General features: G+C 57.9%; 1 protein-coding gene across 1 annotated transcript in view; it reads left to right on the top strand.

Moving 5' to 3' along the window:
• Positions 1-14,723, top strand: part of PEAK1 (pseudopodium enriched atypical kinase 1) — a 50,646-nt gene extending 35,923 nt beyond the window's left edge. The window contains exon 4 of the mRNA XM_044659170.1: positions 13,566-14,723. Coding sequence (XP_044515105.1) covers positions 13,566-14,723 — 1,158 coding nt within the window. The remainder of the gene's footprint in view (positions 1-13,565) is intronic.
• The last annotated feature ends 1,044 nt before the right edge of the window (positions 14,724-15,767 follow it).

Below are 15,767 nucleotides of genomic sequence, written 5' to 3'. Positions count from 1 at the left end.
GCCGAGGCCATAAAACGTCATGTGACGTAAATGGCAGATAGAACCCAGGCCCAGCGCGGCCGAGGCCATAAAACGTCATGTGATGGATAGAGCCCAGGCTGTAGAATGTCATGTGACATGGGTGGGCCTAGTGGCTTTACTGTAGAACATTGTCTGTGGCATGGTAATGCACAGGGCCTAGGCCCAGTGGCTGGAACTTCAGGGAGTGGGGGAAGGGCCGGGGGACAAGGTGATGAGGACGCAGAGGCTGCAGAGGCTGGCTATGGTGCCCGCCTGGGCTCCTGGCCCAAGACCCGCCACTCACTAGGACCCGAACCTCCAGGCAGAGAGCTGGGCTCCAACTGGCTCCTGTAGTCACTCTAGGTTTAAAGAGCACTTTGTCCCCTTAGATCCCCACACTAATTCTGAGGCAGGGGCCCAAGTTATGCCCATTTTGCAGAGGAGGAAACAGAGGCTGAGGGCCACATAGCTAGTAAGTTGCTGAGGCAGAATTTGAACTCATCTCCCCAGAGCCAAGTCCAACTCTGTATCCTCTCTGCTGCAGTTGGGTATCAATTAAGTGTCTGTGGGACGCCGGTCACCCGCTGTGATGGGCTCAGAAGTAAATGTAAAGTGAGCAAGTGCAGATCCACACAAAGCATGGAATGCCAGGGGGGCCGGCGGCGGCCCGATCCTGTTTGTTTGTCTCCGAGGCACTGGGAAGCAGCAGGGCTTGAGGAGTCAGCGTCCTGGGGTCAGATGTCTATCTCAGTAAAACTCCCTGGAAGCTCCGTGTGGGCTGGGCTAATGGGAGAGATGGAGGCAAGCAGGCCAGTCATCTGGGTAAGAGGTGACAAGGCCTGGCCCGGGGAGCTAGCGTGTGAGTGGGGAGAAAGGGCCGGAGGCCCTGGAGACTGGACGGGGCTCTTCAGGCGCTGGGAGTCTCCTCCCTTGTCATGAATGAGGTGCCCAAGAAAAAGAATTGGGGGAGTGAGAGGGCCTCCAGCTAGCCTTGGAGCGAAAGGTTGGGGGCTGACGAGAGAGCCGATGGGTCAGTCAGGAGAGAATGATGTCACCCAAAGCCAGAGAAGGCCAGAGGCACCCTGGAGGAGAGGGTGGGCCGGAAGGACGAGGATCCTGCCTAGCCGTCCTCCATCCTCAGTGCCTCTGGAGAGAGCCACTTACAGAGGACAGTCGCTTCACGGTGGGACAGGGGAGTCTTTTAGCCATGACCAAGAGTTGGGCATGTTTGAAAGCAGCCTATTGATAGGATGAAAGAGGATGAAACATTCTGGAGAAGACACGAGGGCCGGGGCTTCACGCTCCATCTTGCCCCCTTGTGTCAGCTTTTTGCTTTGTATGAATGCCGGGACTTCCCAGCTTTTCTCTTTTGCACATGAGGAAACTGAGACAACTGGCAGAAAATCAGTGCTGCCCTGGTTGCTCGTGCTGGCTTCCCTTGTAATTGGTCCATTTACTCTGTTATTCGAGGCCATTCACTTAGCCAGATCCTCAGCTTTCCCTTCTTTGCCCATCATTGGGCAGTCGTGGGGATTAAATAGTATATTTAAAAGTTGTCTGACAGTTAAGCATGATCCCTGCAAAGCATGCCCATGACTGGGTGGAAGAACTTCACAAGCTCTAAACTCTGGGTCTGTGGTTTCACCCGTGGGGGCTGCCCCTCTCCCCCTGCACCCCACACTCAGGTGATCTCAACACTTGTCTTTCTTCCACATCCCCAAAGAAAACCTGCGCAGTGTGTGCTGCAGCACCTCATTCTCATTCTTCCAGGGGCTCCCCAGAGCCCGAGGATGGCACTTGACCTCCCATCCGCCAGCATTCTTACTCCCAAGTCCTATTATAGCACAGAGGTCAAGGCTATGGAATGTGAGCTTCGGGGCCGCGTCTCCGTCCCCCCTCCCCCCAGCAGGAAAGGACCGTGCTCTGTAGGGCCGAGATGGGTCAGCCCCAGCTCCCGATGGTTCATGGAGCAGCACAAGTGCCAGACCCACTCCAGAAGCCCTTTTCACCAATTCTCATTCAGAACGATTAGCGTCACCAAGAGGTTGTTAGATCCCCCGTGCCGAAGAGACACACGCTAGATCCGTGTTGGCGAGCCTGGGGCTGCTCCCCTCCGTCCTGCCGGCCTGAGGCCTCTTCTGCCATCCCCTACCCTGTGCCAGCTCCCTCCCCTGTCTGGGGTAAGGCGTGAGGGCGCCATCGCCGGGCTGTGCTGAGAGCCTTTACTGGATGGTGTCCGTGATGGCATGAGCTGTCTGCTAGGTCCATGCTTCGGGGCCAGTCTCTGAGTTTCCGCTCCACATTCTCCCCCTTAGACCTTCTGGGAACCAAGTGACATTGTGGAATGTCCTAGCTAGGAGGGGCCTCCCACGGGATCTCGGGGGACCCTTGCCCAGCCAACCGCAGAGGCTGCTTCTCTGTGGGTCGTGGGATGTCTCATGGGAGGAGGCATCTTAAGGCCTTGGGTGGCCCCGAGGAGCAGCCCCGTCCATCGAGGGAATGGTGGTGGGCCATCCATCGTAGACCTTCCCTGGCACAAGATCACAGATGGAATGTGGCGCCCATTTCAAGGAGGGGCCTTGAATGTCTGTTCTCTCAAAACAATTGAGAAATAGGGCTTGGGTGGCATTATGTATTATAGCCTGGCAATCTTGTCTCATTACCAAATCAATGGTCTGGTATTGATTTTTTTCCTTGTAATGCTACAAAAGTCATCTACAGAGAACAGGTGGCAGGTGGTTCTAGAGTGCGAGTTACCAGCCGGTTTGGGGAAGGACGCTTTCCACTTAAATGCTTAATGGAACTCTCTTTGATAATGGGGCTTCTGGGCCCTTCCAGAAACACAGGATGAATGATTCAACTTTGGAAAAATAGTAGAAAGCCAACATAGCCTCGTGTTAGAGGGAGAGCCTCCAGACAGCACCACTGGACTTCCAGTTTTCTCCCGACGGTATATATGAACAGGGTGACCCTGAGCAAGTCATGGCACTGCCGTGAGCCTCAGACGACTGACCATGAAGTCACCGATGTGTGGCAGTCTGCATCGGCCGTGGGGATTCCCACATTGACAGTCACAGATGCTGTGTGTGAGGAAGTAACGGAATGTTGAAAGGAGCCAAAGGAACCCGAAATCGTCACCTTTCCAAGAACAGAGAAGCCCAGCCACTGACCCACTCATCCATGTTTTTGTCATCTTACACGTTTTCAGAAAAGTGCTTTGGTGCTCATGAGCAAAAGGAACCTGGCTCTGTCGTACTCTTAACACTACGATGGCAGAGGACTGTGGGCTTTCCTCCTCAGCAGGAAGCATTCGATTTTACTAATTTTACTAAACTTACCCATTTTACTAATAGAGAATCTGAGGATTAGAGAATCCAAGTCACTTCCTCGGAACTTCACAAGGAATCAGCAGCCAAACTAGCATTTGATGGCAGATCTTTGCTGGGGTACCATGACTGCCAGCAGGCAGGACTTTCACTGAAAGAATCGGAGTGACAACTCAGTGTTGGGTTTCTGTAACCTTCGGCCCAGAGAGTATTTTCCATAAAATACAGCCCAAGGCAGCGGTTGAGCCCTGGGAGCTTGGCTTGGGGCCTCACTTGCTCAGAAACGCCTCGTTGGAGGGACTGCGCTCTCCCGGAGGTTTGGGTCTTTCTCCTGCATTTATTCTGCGTGGGTCTTCAGGCTTCTGCTGGGTTTCGATTATTACAGTACCGATATTCCCCTTCATAAATAACACCATCCCACCCAGGGGTTCTTGGAAGTGGCCATGACCCCATGCCCCTTGTGGCTGCTAAGTAGATCAGTCAGCTCCTGGAGGGCGGGCGCAGTCCCCTTGGTCTCTGTATCCTCAGCATCCCCCACGGCACCTGGCCCAGAGGGAAGTTTACTAAATGTCTGCCCAATTGCAGCAGACACCGCATTGTGCCTTTACGACTCTCTTCTGTAGTGGAACGTCCTAGAAATCTGTCCAGTACTGATGAGCAGAGCTGTGAACTGTCAGGAGCGGAGAGACGACTTGACCCGGCCCCCTTGTTTTACCCATGAGGACCCCGAGATCTGGAAAGGTTAAATCGCCTGCCCAAGGCCACAGGGCCCTCCCAGCAGAGTCCAGAGTCCAGCCTGGGGCCCCTGGCTCAAGGGCTGCCTTTCCTCCAATTATTTTCCATCTTAAGCTTTTTTTTTTTTTTTTTTTTTTTTCCCACACATGACTCTATCTCATTGATTTAGAGTCCTCTTCTAGCCTAGTTTAAGGGTTCGGGGGGCCCAAACTGTCCTCAGACATGTGACTGCCATTCCCATCTTTGCCTCTTCTGTTGTCCATGGCTAAGCATGCCGCCCGCGCACTTAGGCAAGTCATTGGCGAAAATGTCAGACCCCCAAGCTCCAAGGCCCAGGGGTGGAGGTCCTCGAGGAAGCCTTTGGATGTATTTTGGGGTGTGACGTAGATCAAAATGGATCGGACGTTTGACTGAGGAGACGGCTAGAAATGGCCTGGGGAAGTGTGTCCTCCCCTTTGGGTTCCAGTGTTCCCATCTGTCCAGTGAAGGGGCTGCCCCGGGGAGCCTCCAATTCCCTTCAGCACTGAACGATAACAGATCTGCGATGGAGCCTTTGCCGTTGTGGCTGCTGATCCCTTTTCATTTGTTACCTGTAGACGTGTACACGCGCGTTTGCCATCCCGGCCTACACTAGATCCGGGGTGCGAATATCTCCACTAAAACAGACCCCTCCCCATCCCCACACCCCCAGACTGGCTTAACATCATTCCCATCCAAGCTCACGACTAGGCCTTTGGCTAGAGAAACGGTCAAAACCAACCCCCCAGTCTGCAGGCCCTGAAGCGGAGTCCCCGAGCTGCCCTTTGTCAGCGTTCCTAGAGGCGCTTTGTAGGCCCGGCTCGACGGGCGGAGACCCGAGACCTCCGGAGGGGGAAAGTGTCTCCTCCGAGGTCACCGGCTAGTGAGTAGCCGGGCCAGCATTTACAGATGACCTCCGGCTTTGTGCCACGGCGATGGACCAGGGCCCTTGGGCCCTAGGGCTTCTTCTAGTGAGAGCAGGCCTTCCTCCATGCCCCAAGTGTCCCCCAGGGCCTTCCCACGTGGCTGTCTTCCCATCCACGGAAGCTGCTGCCAGTGCAGGAAATCTGACCAAAATGACATTAAAAAGAATAAAACAAATCAAAACTAATAATACAAATAATGCAGTTTTTCAATTACCCACTCTTCTGACCGTGGAAAGCCTCCCCCAGCAGCGTCCGGCAGAGGCCTTTGGAGGCCCGTCACCTTGTTACTTCTTAGCTTTGAGCTCTTCCCAATCCGTGGCTCAAGTCTGGAACAAGCCGGGTGAACTGTGGCGACCAGCATCTTCTCTAGCTCTGCGGGGTGCAGAGTCCCAGTTTATCTCACTCCAGAGGATGCTGAGAAAGCAGGAGACAAGTGAAAAGAGTTAACAGGAACACTGTGACTGGTCGGCATTTCCAGCTCGCTCAAACTCTCGGCACGAGTAATTAGTGACACGGAAGGAACCGAAGGTTCCCGTTTCTTAACTCCACATAAAAAAGGCTCGACCCCGAAACCACCGAGAGCCGTGAGCCAGCGGAGCTGCTCTCCTCTCGCCCCAAATGGCACACGTCCCGGGAGCCGGCGCTGGGGACTGGCCGCCTCATGGCAGGGCACTGAATTCCGAAGGGCCCGGCAGCCGCACCCCTGGAGCGGCTTTGACGGGAAGAGCTCGCGGCTGCCGAGCGTGTTTGTGCCTAGACGTTGTCCCGGGGGCTGGCCACGACCAGGTAGTAGAAGGTGCTTCCCTTCATCCGTGGAGGCCCCCATCCAGTCTCTGCTCCCCAGGAACGTCAGGGAAAGCGAGCTCTGAGCCTAGCGCTTGGCAGGTTCTTGAACCTCGGCGTCCCTCACCAGAGATGAAGATTTCCTCTTACACGCAAACATCCTGAAATTGTGATTTGGGAATGTAAGAATTCCTCTTGTCGTTTGGTCATTTTTCAGTTGTGTCTGACTCGGGGTTTTCTTGGCAAAGATACTGAAATGGTTGCTCTTTTCCTCTCCAGCTCATCTTACAGCTGAGGAAACTGAGGCAAACAGGGGGCAGTGACTTGCTCAGGGTCACACAGCTAAGTGTCTGAGGCCGGATTAGAACTCACACAGATGAGTCTTCCTGACTACTGGCCCAGGGTTCTATCCACTTGCACCACCTGCCTGCCCTCACATGTTTCTCTTGGGATCTGAGCTGTCTATTACAGAGAGAATCCTAAAAATTGAAGATGAAATAGTAAATAGAATTTCTCTTTGAGGCGATGGAATAGATTTCTTAAAGATGGACCTTTTTACAAGAATTAAACTTCTAAATTATATGTCCTTTTTTTTTTTTTTTTTTTTTTTAAATAAAACCCTCACCTTCTATCTTGGAGTCAATACTGTGGATTGGCTCCAGGGCAGAAGAGAGGTAAGGGTAGGCCATGGGGGTCAAGTGACTTGCCCAGGGTCACACAGCTGGGAAGTGTCTGAGGCCACATTTGAACCCAGGACCTCCCGTCTCTAGGCCTGGCTCTCCATCCACTGAGCCACCCAGCTGCCCCTATATGTCCTTGAAACTTCCTGGAAGCCCATCGTCCCTGCCGAGTGCTTCAGAGTTTCGCCGCAGGCACCATTCAGAGATGGGGCCTTCCCCATTCTCGCCTCGTCGCAGGAAGGAGCGTGGCACGATGCGGTGTCGGAGGTGGAAGAGCCCTGCAGAGTCGGGCCGGCTTTCCGTGGTTCTCAGTGAGGACGAGCATGTGTGACGCCGCCGGGCCGCAGTGACGGAGCTGAGCCTCGGCCCTGTCCTTCCCTCATCCAAATATCCGTAATGTGCTCTGGTGCGCCCCCTCCCAGTTCTGTCTGTAAGCTCGAGGCTGCCGAGGCTTCCGGGCCTGCCCTTTCCATAAATCCTAGGATGGCCCCACGGGGAGCCACCAGTCGGAGAGGAGGCCCAGAGAAGGGAGCCTTACTCAGGCCCGCAGCCCCGGAGGGCCAGGCCGGCGCCGGGGTGGGCACGTGGCCTCGTGGCCCTCGCCGCTCGCCGAGCCATAATCGATGGAGCCCCTCGTGGTCAGGGCCCCCCCCGGGGCTCCCTACACACATCGAGGCGGGCCCGCAGGCTGGCTGTGAACACCAACTCCTCTTCAGCTTCGTTTTGGCAGCATTCAGCAAAGTAGCCCAGGCGCTGCCGGCCGTGTGGTCTGCCCGGTCCTCGTCCCCACAGACTGCATCTTCCCCCAGCTTCACCAGGGCCCCCCAAAATGCCTGGACTGGGGCAGAGAAGAGGTGCGCGCGCTGCCAACAGAGCGGAGGTCAGCAGGACATTTGGGGAGCCTTGCGGCCCCTCGCAGTTCTCACAGGTGGAAAGGAGTGATGCTGAGCCGTGTGGCTCGGTGCGGAGGGGGCCGGCCCGGGTCAGCCCCCCGCAGAAGCCCTCGGGGCTTTGGCCAGCTTCAGTAAGAAGAGAAGAGCCCCTTTTCAGCATGCGTGCCTTGGGGGGCCCTTCCCCTCTGCGTCCTGCCTTTCCAAAGGAGCAGCCCCCTGACGTCCCTCTGCCCGGCCCTCTGGCTGCGACCAGGCTGACTCGGGGGTCGGGCCAGACCTCAGCCCTGACGCTGACCAGCGGGAGCCCCTGTCCTGAGCAGATGGCTGACCCTGGGGAAGGGTCAGCCTGAGGGGCCTTGGCCAGGTGGGCGCAGTCCCCGGGCACAGGGCGCCCATTCAGCTTTTCAGCTTGCAGGCTGAGGAGAAGCACGTCCTTCCCGGCCGTCAGGGCTTCTGCTTTAGCTACAGTAGATCCTTCCTAGCAGCCCCTTTATTTCGTGAAACAGTCTGAGAAGGCTGTGGGGAAGGCCGCCGAGCCTGCTCCCTGCCGTTCTCTCCTTTTTCTGACCACAGGTTTGCAACGCTGAACTCTGCTTTCCAGCATTTGGAACTCAGGCTTTTTCTAGGGTCTGAAAAGCCCTCCGACTTTCCTCAGCAAGTCCAAGTGACTGCGGTTCTCCCCCTCCTCCTTTTTGCTCCGGGCTCCTGGACTTTCTCTGTGGAGGCCACGTATTGGCACTCGGTGCGCCAGCCACCCACCAAGGGGATCCCAGGGGTCCTCGGGAACCCCGAGCTTGGCTCTCCCGAGAGCAGGCGCCCATGGAACTCCCCAGAATCCCAGGCGGTGACCCTAACACGGGAACATGCCGGCCGTCAGGAGCCTTCTGACCTGGGGAGCAGCCCTCGGGAGGGTCGCTCTGGCCTTCTCAGCACGCGGACACTCCCCACTGGACGTGGTGGGTCGCAGCTCCCTCAAGCGCTTTAACTACCAAGCTGTATCCCTTCCCGTGCAAGAAATGTCTGATTCAAACCATTTCCCAGACTCTTTTTTTAAGGTGCCGGAGAGAAAGATGAAGGAATCCTTTACTCACACATACAAAAGTCTTGTGCCATGATCTGCAGCCTTTGAAGTTCATTCGCTCCTCCTACAGAATGGTTAGGAGGCGGCAGGCCTCCAGGAACACGCCTTGTTGTCAAAGAACCTTCCGGATAACCCCAAACTCCCCGGTGACTCTTGGCCCAGCTCGGCCCCCAGACTGAAGCAGAAACCTGAGCAATTTTCAAAGAAATGGGAAATGAAAGGGCAGAACTCAGGGAGCATTCAGGAGATTCAAGAAGTGAATTTGTTCCCTAGACAGAATAAAACTGGACAGGAGAGAGAACATTGTCCATTTGTCCCAGAGACGGGGCTTTGCTCTCTCAAATCACTCTTTGGGGCTAGAAATTTATCACCGGGAGGCAGGTCATTTAGGTTTCTAAAAACTAAAACAGCCAAGTTATTAATATTTGAAAAAGATCTACTGTACAGTGCATAGAACATTATTTCTTGGAATTTAATACTCCTATCTAAATTAACATCATAGTGGGCTCCATAATAGAGATTTATGAGATACCCATCATATGAGAAATCCGATTATGGAAATCTCCAGAGGTCTGTGTGCTTAATTGGGACTGTTTGGATGGGTCTAAACCAATTAGAAGCCCTGGTAGTTTCCCCCTTTTTCATAGCCCAGGCTTCTCCTTCTTCCATTTACCCTCCAAATCAGAGGGACCCATTAGTCTTTTCTTCTTCTAAATGGTGCGAGCTGGAGAGAGTAGGAAGTGCCGGCCCGCCCGGTCTAGCTCTCCACGTTGAAGCCATTCTCTCCCAGCAGAGCCAAGAACCACTGCCTGGCTCCTCTCTCTTTCTTCGTAAGTCGTTTGGAGGGTTCGGCTGGAGTTGAGTATAAATTCAGGTGGAAGCGTCCATCTTTTTATCATCCACTCAAGCCCAAGGTTTTGTTGTTGTTGTGTCTAAGCCATCAAAATGAGAATGTCGTCCCCTTTTTGCAGCGGTGAACGAGGCTTTGGACATCACGGCAAAACCCGGCTTAATGAGAGTTTTTTGCCAGCTTAGTGAGATTTAAACATCTTGCCTTAACCTTCGAGGGGCAGCTCTTTGTCCCCCCGGCATTCTGCCAGCCCCGCCGGGATCCCCACCAGCACACGGACCGAGTGGTCAGGACACGGTGTCTGGGCGGGCCACGACTACCCTCTTCTGCCCTGGGCCAGACGCCCGGGACACCAGAGCCCGTGTAGAAGGGCTTCCCCGCGTCTCCTTCGGGTCTCACCCAGGGCAAAAAAGGACTAGAATTCTCGGGATGAAGAGAGATTTTGCCCCCTGATTTTCTTCACCAGCACCAAACGCGAATGAGCAGAGACCTCGGAGGCCACAAGGACCCTTCCCACCCAGACAAGAAGCCCCCTGCGCCAGGCGCCCAACGCCTACATGGCCACTTACGGCCACTAGACATGGCCTGCTTTGTTGTGTTTCTTCACTACCAGCCATGGGCACGTGGAAGCGCTTCAGAGATTAGGAAGTGCCGTCAGAAGCGAGGCAGGCGACTTTCTAGTACTGCACTAATGTTGTTTCCGAAGTCGTGCTAGTAATAAGCTGATAAGCCAAGGAGCCGGCGAGGCACAGGGGGGCGAGGAAGCCCCGAAACTGCAGAAGGACAACTCGGCGGGGAGCCCGAGCCCGAGTCCCCGCTCCTGTGCGCAGGCCTTGGGACGAGCCCCTCCCCCTTTCTGCCTCTGTCCCCCATCTGAAAAGGGAGAACCTGATCTAGAGACCCCCCGAGATCTGAAGGAAAGGCCCAGCCACATGAGCTCGAGCGTGACGCTGTCAGAAGGCCTCCCGGCTCTCTGGTGCTCGCTGGCGCTCTCTGGCGCTCTCTGGCCCGCTGGAGCTCTCTGGAGCTCTCTGGCCCACTGGCGCTCTCTGGCCTGCTGGCGCTCTCTGGAGCTCTCTGGCGCTCTCTGGAGCTCTCTGGCCTGCTGGCGCTCTCTGGAGCTCTCTGGCCCGCTGGCGCTCTCTGGCGCTCTCTGGAGCTCTCTGGCCTGCTGGCGCTCTCTGGAGCTCTCTGGAGCTCTCTGGAGCTCTCTGGCCTGCTGGCGCTCTCTGGAGCTCTCTGGCCCGCTGGCGCTCTCTGGCGCTCTCTGGAGCTCTCTGGCCTGCTGGCGCTCTCTGGCCCGCTGGAGCTCTCTGGAGCTCTCTGGCCCACTGGCGCTCTCTGGCCTGCTGGCGCTCTCTGGAGCTCTCTGGCGCTCTCTGGAGCTCTCTGGAGCTCTCTGGAGCTCTCTGGCCTGCTGGCGCTCTCTGGAGCTCTCTGGCCCGCTGGCGCTCTCTGGCGCTCTCTGGAGCTCTCTGGCTCGCTGGAGCTCTCTGGCCTGCTGGCGCTCTCTGGCCTGCTGGCACTCTCTGGGCAGGAGAGGTCAGCGCGTGCCATGGGCCCTCCCGGGTTTGTGGGGGCTCTCGCTGACCGCACCAATCGCTGATAGGGGGAGGGTGAGCGCGGGGCCTCCAGCCCATCTCCCAGCCGCGTGGGGTCAAGAGCGCAGCCTGGAACCCGGGTCTCCCGCCTCGGAGGCCAGGATTTACTCTGCGCTCTGCGGCCGACCCAAATGAACAGCTGCCGGACGGCGTCTGCGGCCCTGTCGCTGGTAGCGAGGCGTGCGGCTGCCATCAACGGCCTAAATGCCACAAAGGAGAGCCGCTTCTCCCCCCGGACGCCCCCCGGCCCTGCCCTTCTAGAAAATACCCTTTTGAACGGCAGTCCGAGGGGGCTCCTTGGGGCTGGGGCCCATTTGCTCCTCAGAAGGGAGGCGTTTTCTCTTCTAAAATAAAATGGGCCCGAAATGCATCCGGTGACTTTGCGTGTGGCGCGCGGCTGCGATAAAGGCCGTGTCCGCACTGCCGGGCACGTGGCTGGTGGGGAGGCCGGGAGGCCCCTGCCGAGCAGGCCCCGAAGGGGTGCTGCTCAGTCTTAAGCAGAGCCCAGGACACTCTGGCCGTTGGGAGGCTGCGAGCGGCGTCTCTTCCCCACGAGTCCGGCGGTCAGGAAGGGTCACAAAATGGATTCCTCCCGGCAGCCCCGCGAGGGGTCGTCCGAGAACATCGTCCCCGTGTCACGGAGGAGGACTCTGAGCTGCCCGAGGGTCCGGTGCTTTCCCGAAGGGGAGGCCCGGCACTTCTGACTCTCCCCGTGAGGCTGGCCGGGTGGCCTTAGGCAGAGCGCCTGCTTTCAGGCCGAGAGCGAGCCCCTTTCGGGGGGTCTGCATGCCCCCCCCAGCACTGCGGAGGGCCGGAGATGGAGACCTGGAAGGGACCTCGGAGGCCATCTAGTCTCATGTCCTCATTTTACAGATGAGGAAACTGAGGCCCAGAGAAGGGACTTGTGCAGGTGCCGCTTATCGGGCCCGCTGGGAGGCCAGGCTTCTTCCTGTGGTGTCAGGCTGCCATGGAGGCAGAGCCTCTGTGGTCACCCTCTCTGGGTCTCCTGTGCTCTTTAGACAGGAGGCAGGAGGTGGATGGCGCCTCTCCAGACCTCTCCTAAGCCCTCCTGGTGGGCTCGCAGTCTGACACCAAAGTCCTCGAGCGGCCCGTCGCCTCCGTGCTCACATGAAGTTTGAGGGGCGGCCTCGCATGGGCCGAGTGTTGTGCTTTGCGGGCCTCGTGGGAGGGGAGGGAGATTCCCCAAGTGAGACCGCAGGCAAACTCGCTTCTACAGTTGTCTGTGGGATCCGTGCTGCGTGCAAGGCGAGGGCCGTGAAGGACGAGCAGCGAGGAAGGACGGTCTTGGTGACCGTCTCTGTCACTCAAGGGAGTTTCCACACGAGCGAGCCGCCGGAGCCACGAACAGCCCCTCGGCTGAGCCATCCCGGATCGCCATCGCCCTCTCCGGGTGCTGGCGGGGCCGAGGGCCGGGGGGCTCCTCCTCCTCTGTGCCTCGACTGCTCTCTGCCGGGCAGGCCTTCAGGAGCCCCCCTTAGAGACGGTCTCCGGCCAGGAGTAGCCGGCCCGGTGATCCGCACACTCACCCATGGCGCAGTGTTGATGCAGAGACGCATGTTATATTCATATCCTGAGAAATGATGGATGCCACCTTGAATGACAGAGAAGGCAGTTGGAAGACATTGGAATGTTCCTGGGTGCCATGAGCCAGGGGCAAACATCTGTTGGCCTGGCAGTATAAATAACCCTGACAGCCACTTGGAAGGGTCTTTGGCAGGGGTTGGCAATGTATGGCTCTTTCCGCAGGAGCCATAAAGTCCATTTTTTTCAGGCGCTGTTACAGGAGCGGCACTGGGAGCACTGTACGGCTCTCACGAAATGACATTTTAAAAAATGTGGCATTTATGGCTCTCACAGCCAAAAAGGTTGCCGACCTTCGTCTTTGGTCTTTGGTTTGGGGTTTGGCTCTTTGGGCTCTTTAGGTCTGTTGATCTTTCTAGCTCTTTATATCTCTGGGTGGAGAAGGGAGGCTGGGAGGTCTATGAAGAAGAGGGTAGGAAGAATCTGAATATTTCCTGAAGACTGTGAGAGCTAGTGCATCACCAAACACTGATAGTGAGAGGGCTGAGAGAATAACTGCATCAACACAGCTGCGTCAACCCTATTCTCTGGTTTGGCTGTGGCCAGCCTGGGCCAGAGAGGTAGTGGAGAATAAAGCTCCAGCTTTACTGGATCGATAGCCTCCAGGCCTGATTGTCAACTAGTTATAGATATTAGATTGGCAGGGTCCCCAATCCCCATTTCTGTCCTGTTTATCCTTTCCCTGATTATAGATAGAGAGTTTAACAAGTACCTTCCTGAGTGGTCTTTCTCTCACAACCCTTGGGGAGGGAGTCAACGCAGTCAGATCCCAAACATGATCCAAGGCAAATCAAAAGCCCTATAATAATTTATCCAACCTCAGGTTGGACCTGAAAGGGTTACCCATCCACCTAACCTTTCGGGGTCCTCCCTGGGCAACTGTTAGAGAAAAGGGAAATTATAACAACCATCAAGGTTGATCGGGGTTGGTGTTCCTCCATCCTCTGCAGCTGGGGAGAGCCCAGAGACACATCCGCCTCACTGTGTATCTCTATATCACACTGGATCTCCCTAGGCCCTCCTTTTGTTATAACACGCATCTCATCCCGCCTTCTCTTTCCTTTTTCCAGATCTGCAAAAGCAAAGCGAAGGAGTCCCAGCAGTATTACCACAGCTTGGCCGTCCGGCAGAGCCTGGCCATTCATTTTAATATCCAGCAGGACTGCGGCCATTTCCTCGCCGAGGTCCCCGTCCGCCTCCTCCCCTGGGAGGATCCCGACGCCCCCGGGAAGGACGATGACGACAACGACGACGAGCTGGAGGAAGAGGAGGAAGGGGGGCCCGAGGCAGCCGAGAGAGAGCCGGCCCCGGGAGGGGAGGCGCCCCAGAGAGGCGGCTCCGACGGCCAGGGGGGCCCCAGCAAGCAGCGCAGCCACGTGGTGGTCATCACCAGGGAGGTGCCGCAGCTCACCGTGGCCGACTTTGTCCGGGAATCTTCGGCCCAGCACGGGAGGAACCCCGACACGTACGAGCGGCAGGTGTGCCTGCTGCTGCTGCAGCTCTGCTCCGGCCTGGAGCACCTCAAGCCCTACCACGTCACGCACTGCGACCTGCGGCTCGAGAACCTGCTGCTGATCCAGTGCCGGCCCGGCGGGGGCGGCCCCGAGGCCGAGGCCGGCCGGCCCGGCCCCGCCAGGCTGCTCGTCAGCAACTTCTCGCAGGCCAAGCAGAAGAGCCACCTGGTGGACCCCGACGTGTTCCGGGACCAGTCGCGGCTGGCGCCCGAGATCGTCACGGCCACCCAGTACAAGAAGTGCGACGAGTTCCAGACGGGCATCCTCATCTACGAGATGCTGCACCTGGCCAACCCCTTCGACGAGAACCCCGAGCTGAAGGAGCGCGAGTACACGCGGGCCGACCTGCCCCGCATCCCCTGCCGCTCGCCCTACTCGTGGGGCCTGCAGCAGCTGGCCAGCTGCCTCCTGAACCCCAACCCCTCGGAGCGCATCCTCATCTCGGACGCCCGCGGCGTCCTGCAGTGCCTGCTCTGGGGCCCCCGCCAGGACCTCTTCCAGAGCCTGGGCAACACGGCCGGCGCCGGCCACCGCAGCGCCGTCCTCCAGAACTGGCTCGACATCAAGCGGACGCTGCTCATGGTCAAGTTCGCCGAGAAGGCCTTGGACCGAGAGCGCGGGGTCAGCCTGGAGGACTGGCTGTGCGCCCAGTACCTGGCCTTCGCCACCACCGACTCGCTGGCCGGCGTCGTGGACATCCTGCAGCACCGCTAGGCGCCGGAGTGGGGGGGAGGCGGAGGGGGGGAGGTGGGGGGAAGGGAGGCTGCCGTCCAGCCCCGTCCCGGACGCTCCCTCCCGGGAGGCCCCTCGCCCACTCCTCAGCATGTGATGTTTTACTAGCAATAGGCGGCTCCCGTCCCGGCACCCTGAGCTCTCCGAGGTGCCCTTTGGTGAAGTATCTCTGCTGCAGCCCCCTAGAGCCGGGTCCGAGGGTCAGCGGGCCGGGGTGGGCCACGGAGGCCGGGTCCGAGGGTCAGCGGGCCGGGGTGGGCCACGGAGGCCGGCCCGAGCACGGAGGAGGCCGGCCGGCCCCCCTTCCTTCCCCATCTCCCCCCTCAGCCACTCGCGGCCCCTTCGGAGAAAAGGGGATTTTCTGCTTTTCAAGTAAGCGCTGTGGCAGGCGCGTGGCTGACCATCGCTTTCCGGCCGTCTTCCAGGGCTCCCTGAGCTGCCTCCCGGCCAGAGCAGGGAGGGGAGCCCCGGGCCGAGGCTCCGGCCTTCTCCCCCACGTGGGCCTTGTCTCACCTCCTCAGACCGGCGGCCCAAAGCTCAGTATTACTAGTTCCACGTTGGGCGGGAGGTCCGGAGCCCCCGCTCTGCTCTCTGCCATGGATCTATGTGCAATTCCTGTATGTATCGTTAAGCTGTCTAGGACGGTGTTTACGTGGCGACTTCCCTGAAGCCAGAGCTCGAGCGCCTCCCCTCCCTCTCCCGGCACCTGGCGCGCTTCGGACCAGGGCTTTGTACACGTCTGTCTGTCTGTCTGTGTGTTTTGTTCAAACTGTGAGGAATCCGTTTACTTCAGCCTTGAAAACAAAATAGCCACTTTAACCACCTGTGCATGCCCAGCTGAGCCCCGAGGATGAGAAGCCCCGAGGATGAGGAGCGGGCCTGGGGGCAGGAGGGGACCCCTGAGGATGAAGAGGAGGCCTGGGGGCAGGAGGGGACCCCTGAGGATGAGGAGCGGGCCTGGGGGCAGGAGGGGACCCCTGAGGATGAGGAGCGGGCCTGGGGGCAGGAGGGGACCCCTGAGGATGA

This window comes from Gracilinanus agilis, chromosome 2, assembly GCF_016433145.1.
Source record: "Gracilinanus agilis isolate LMUSP501 chromosome 2, AgileGrace, whole genome shotgun sequence".
NCBI classification, from domain to species: Eukaryota; Metazoa; Chordata; class Mammalia; order Didelphimorphia; family Didelphidae; genus Gracilinanus; species Gracilinanus agilis.
Note: the sequence above shows the minus strand (reverse complement) of the source record. Positions and strands in the feature narration are given on the sequence as shown.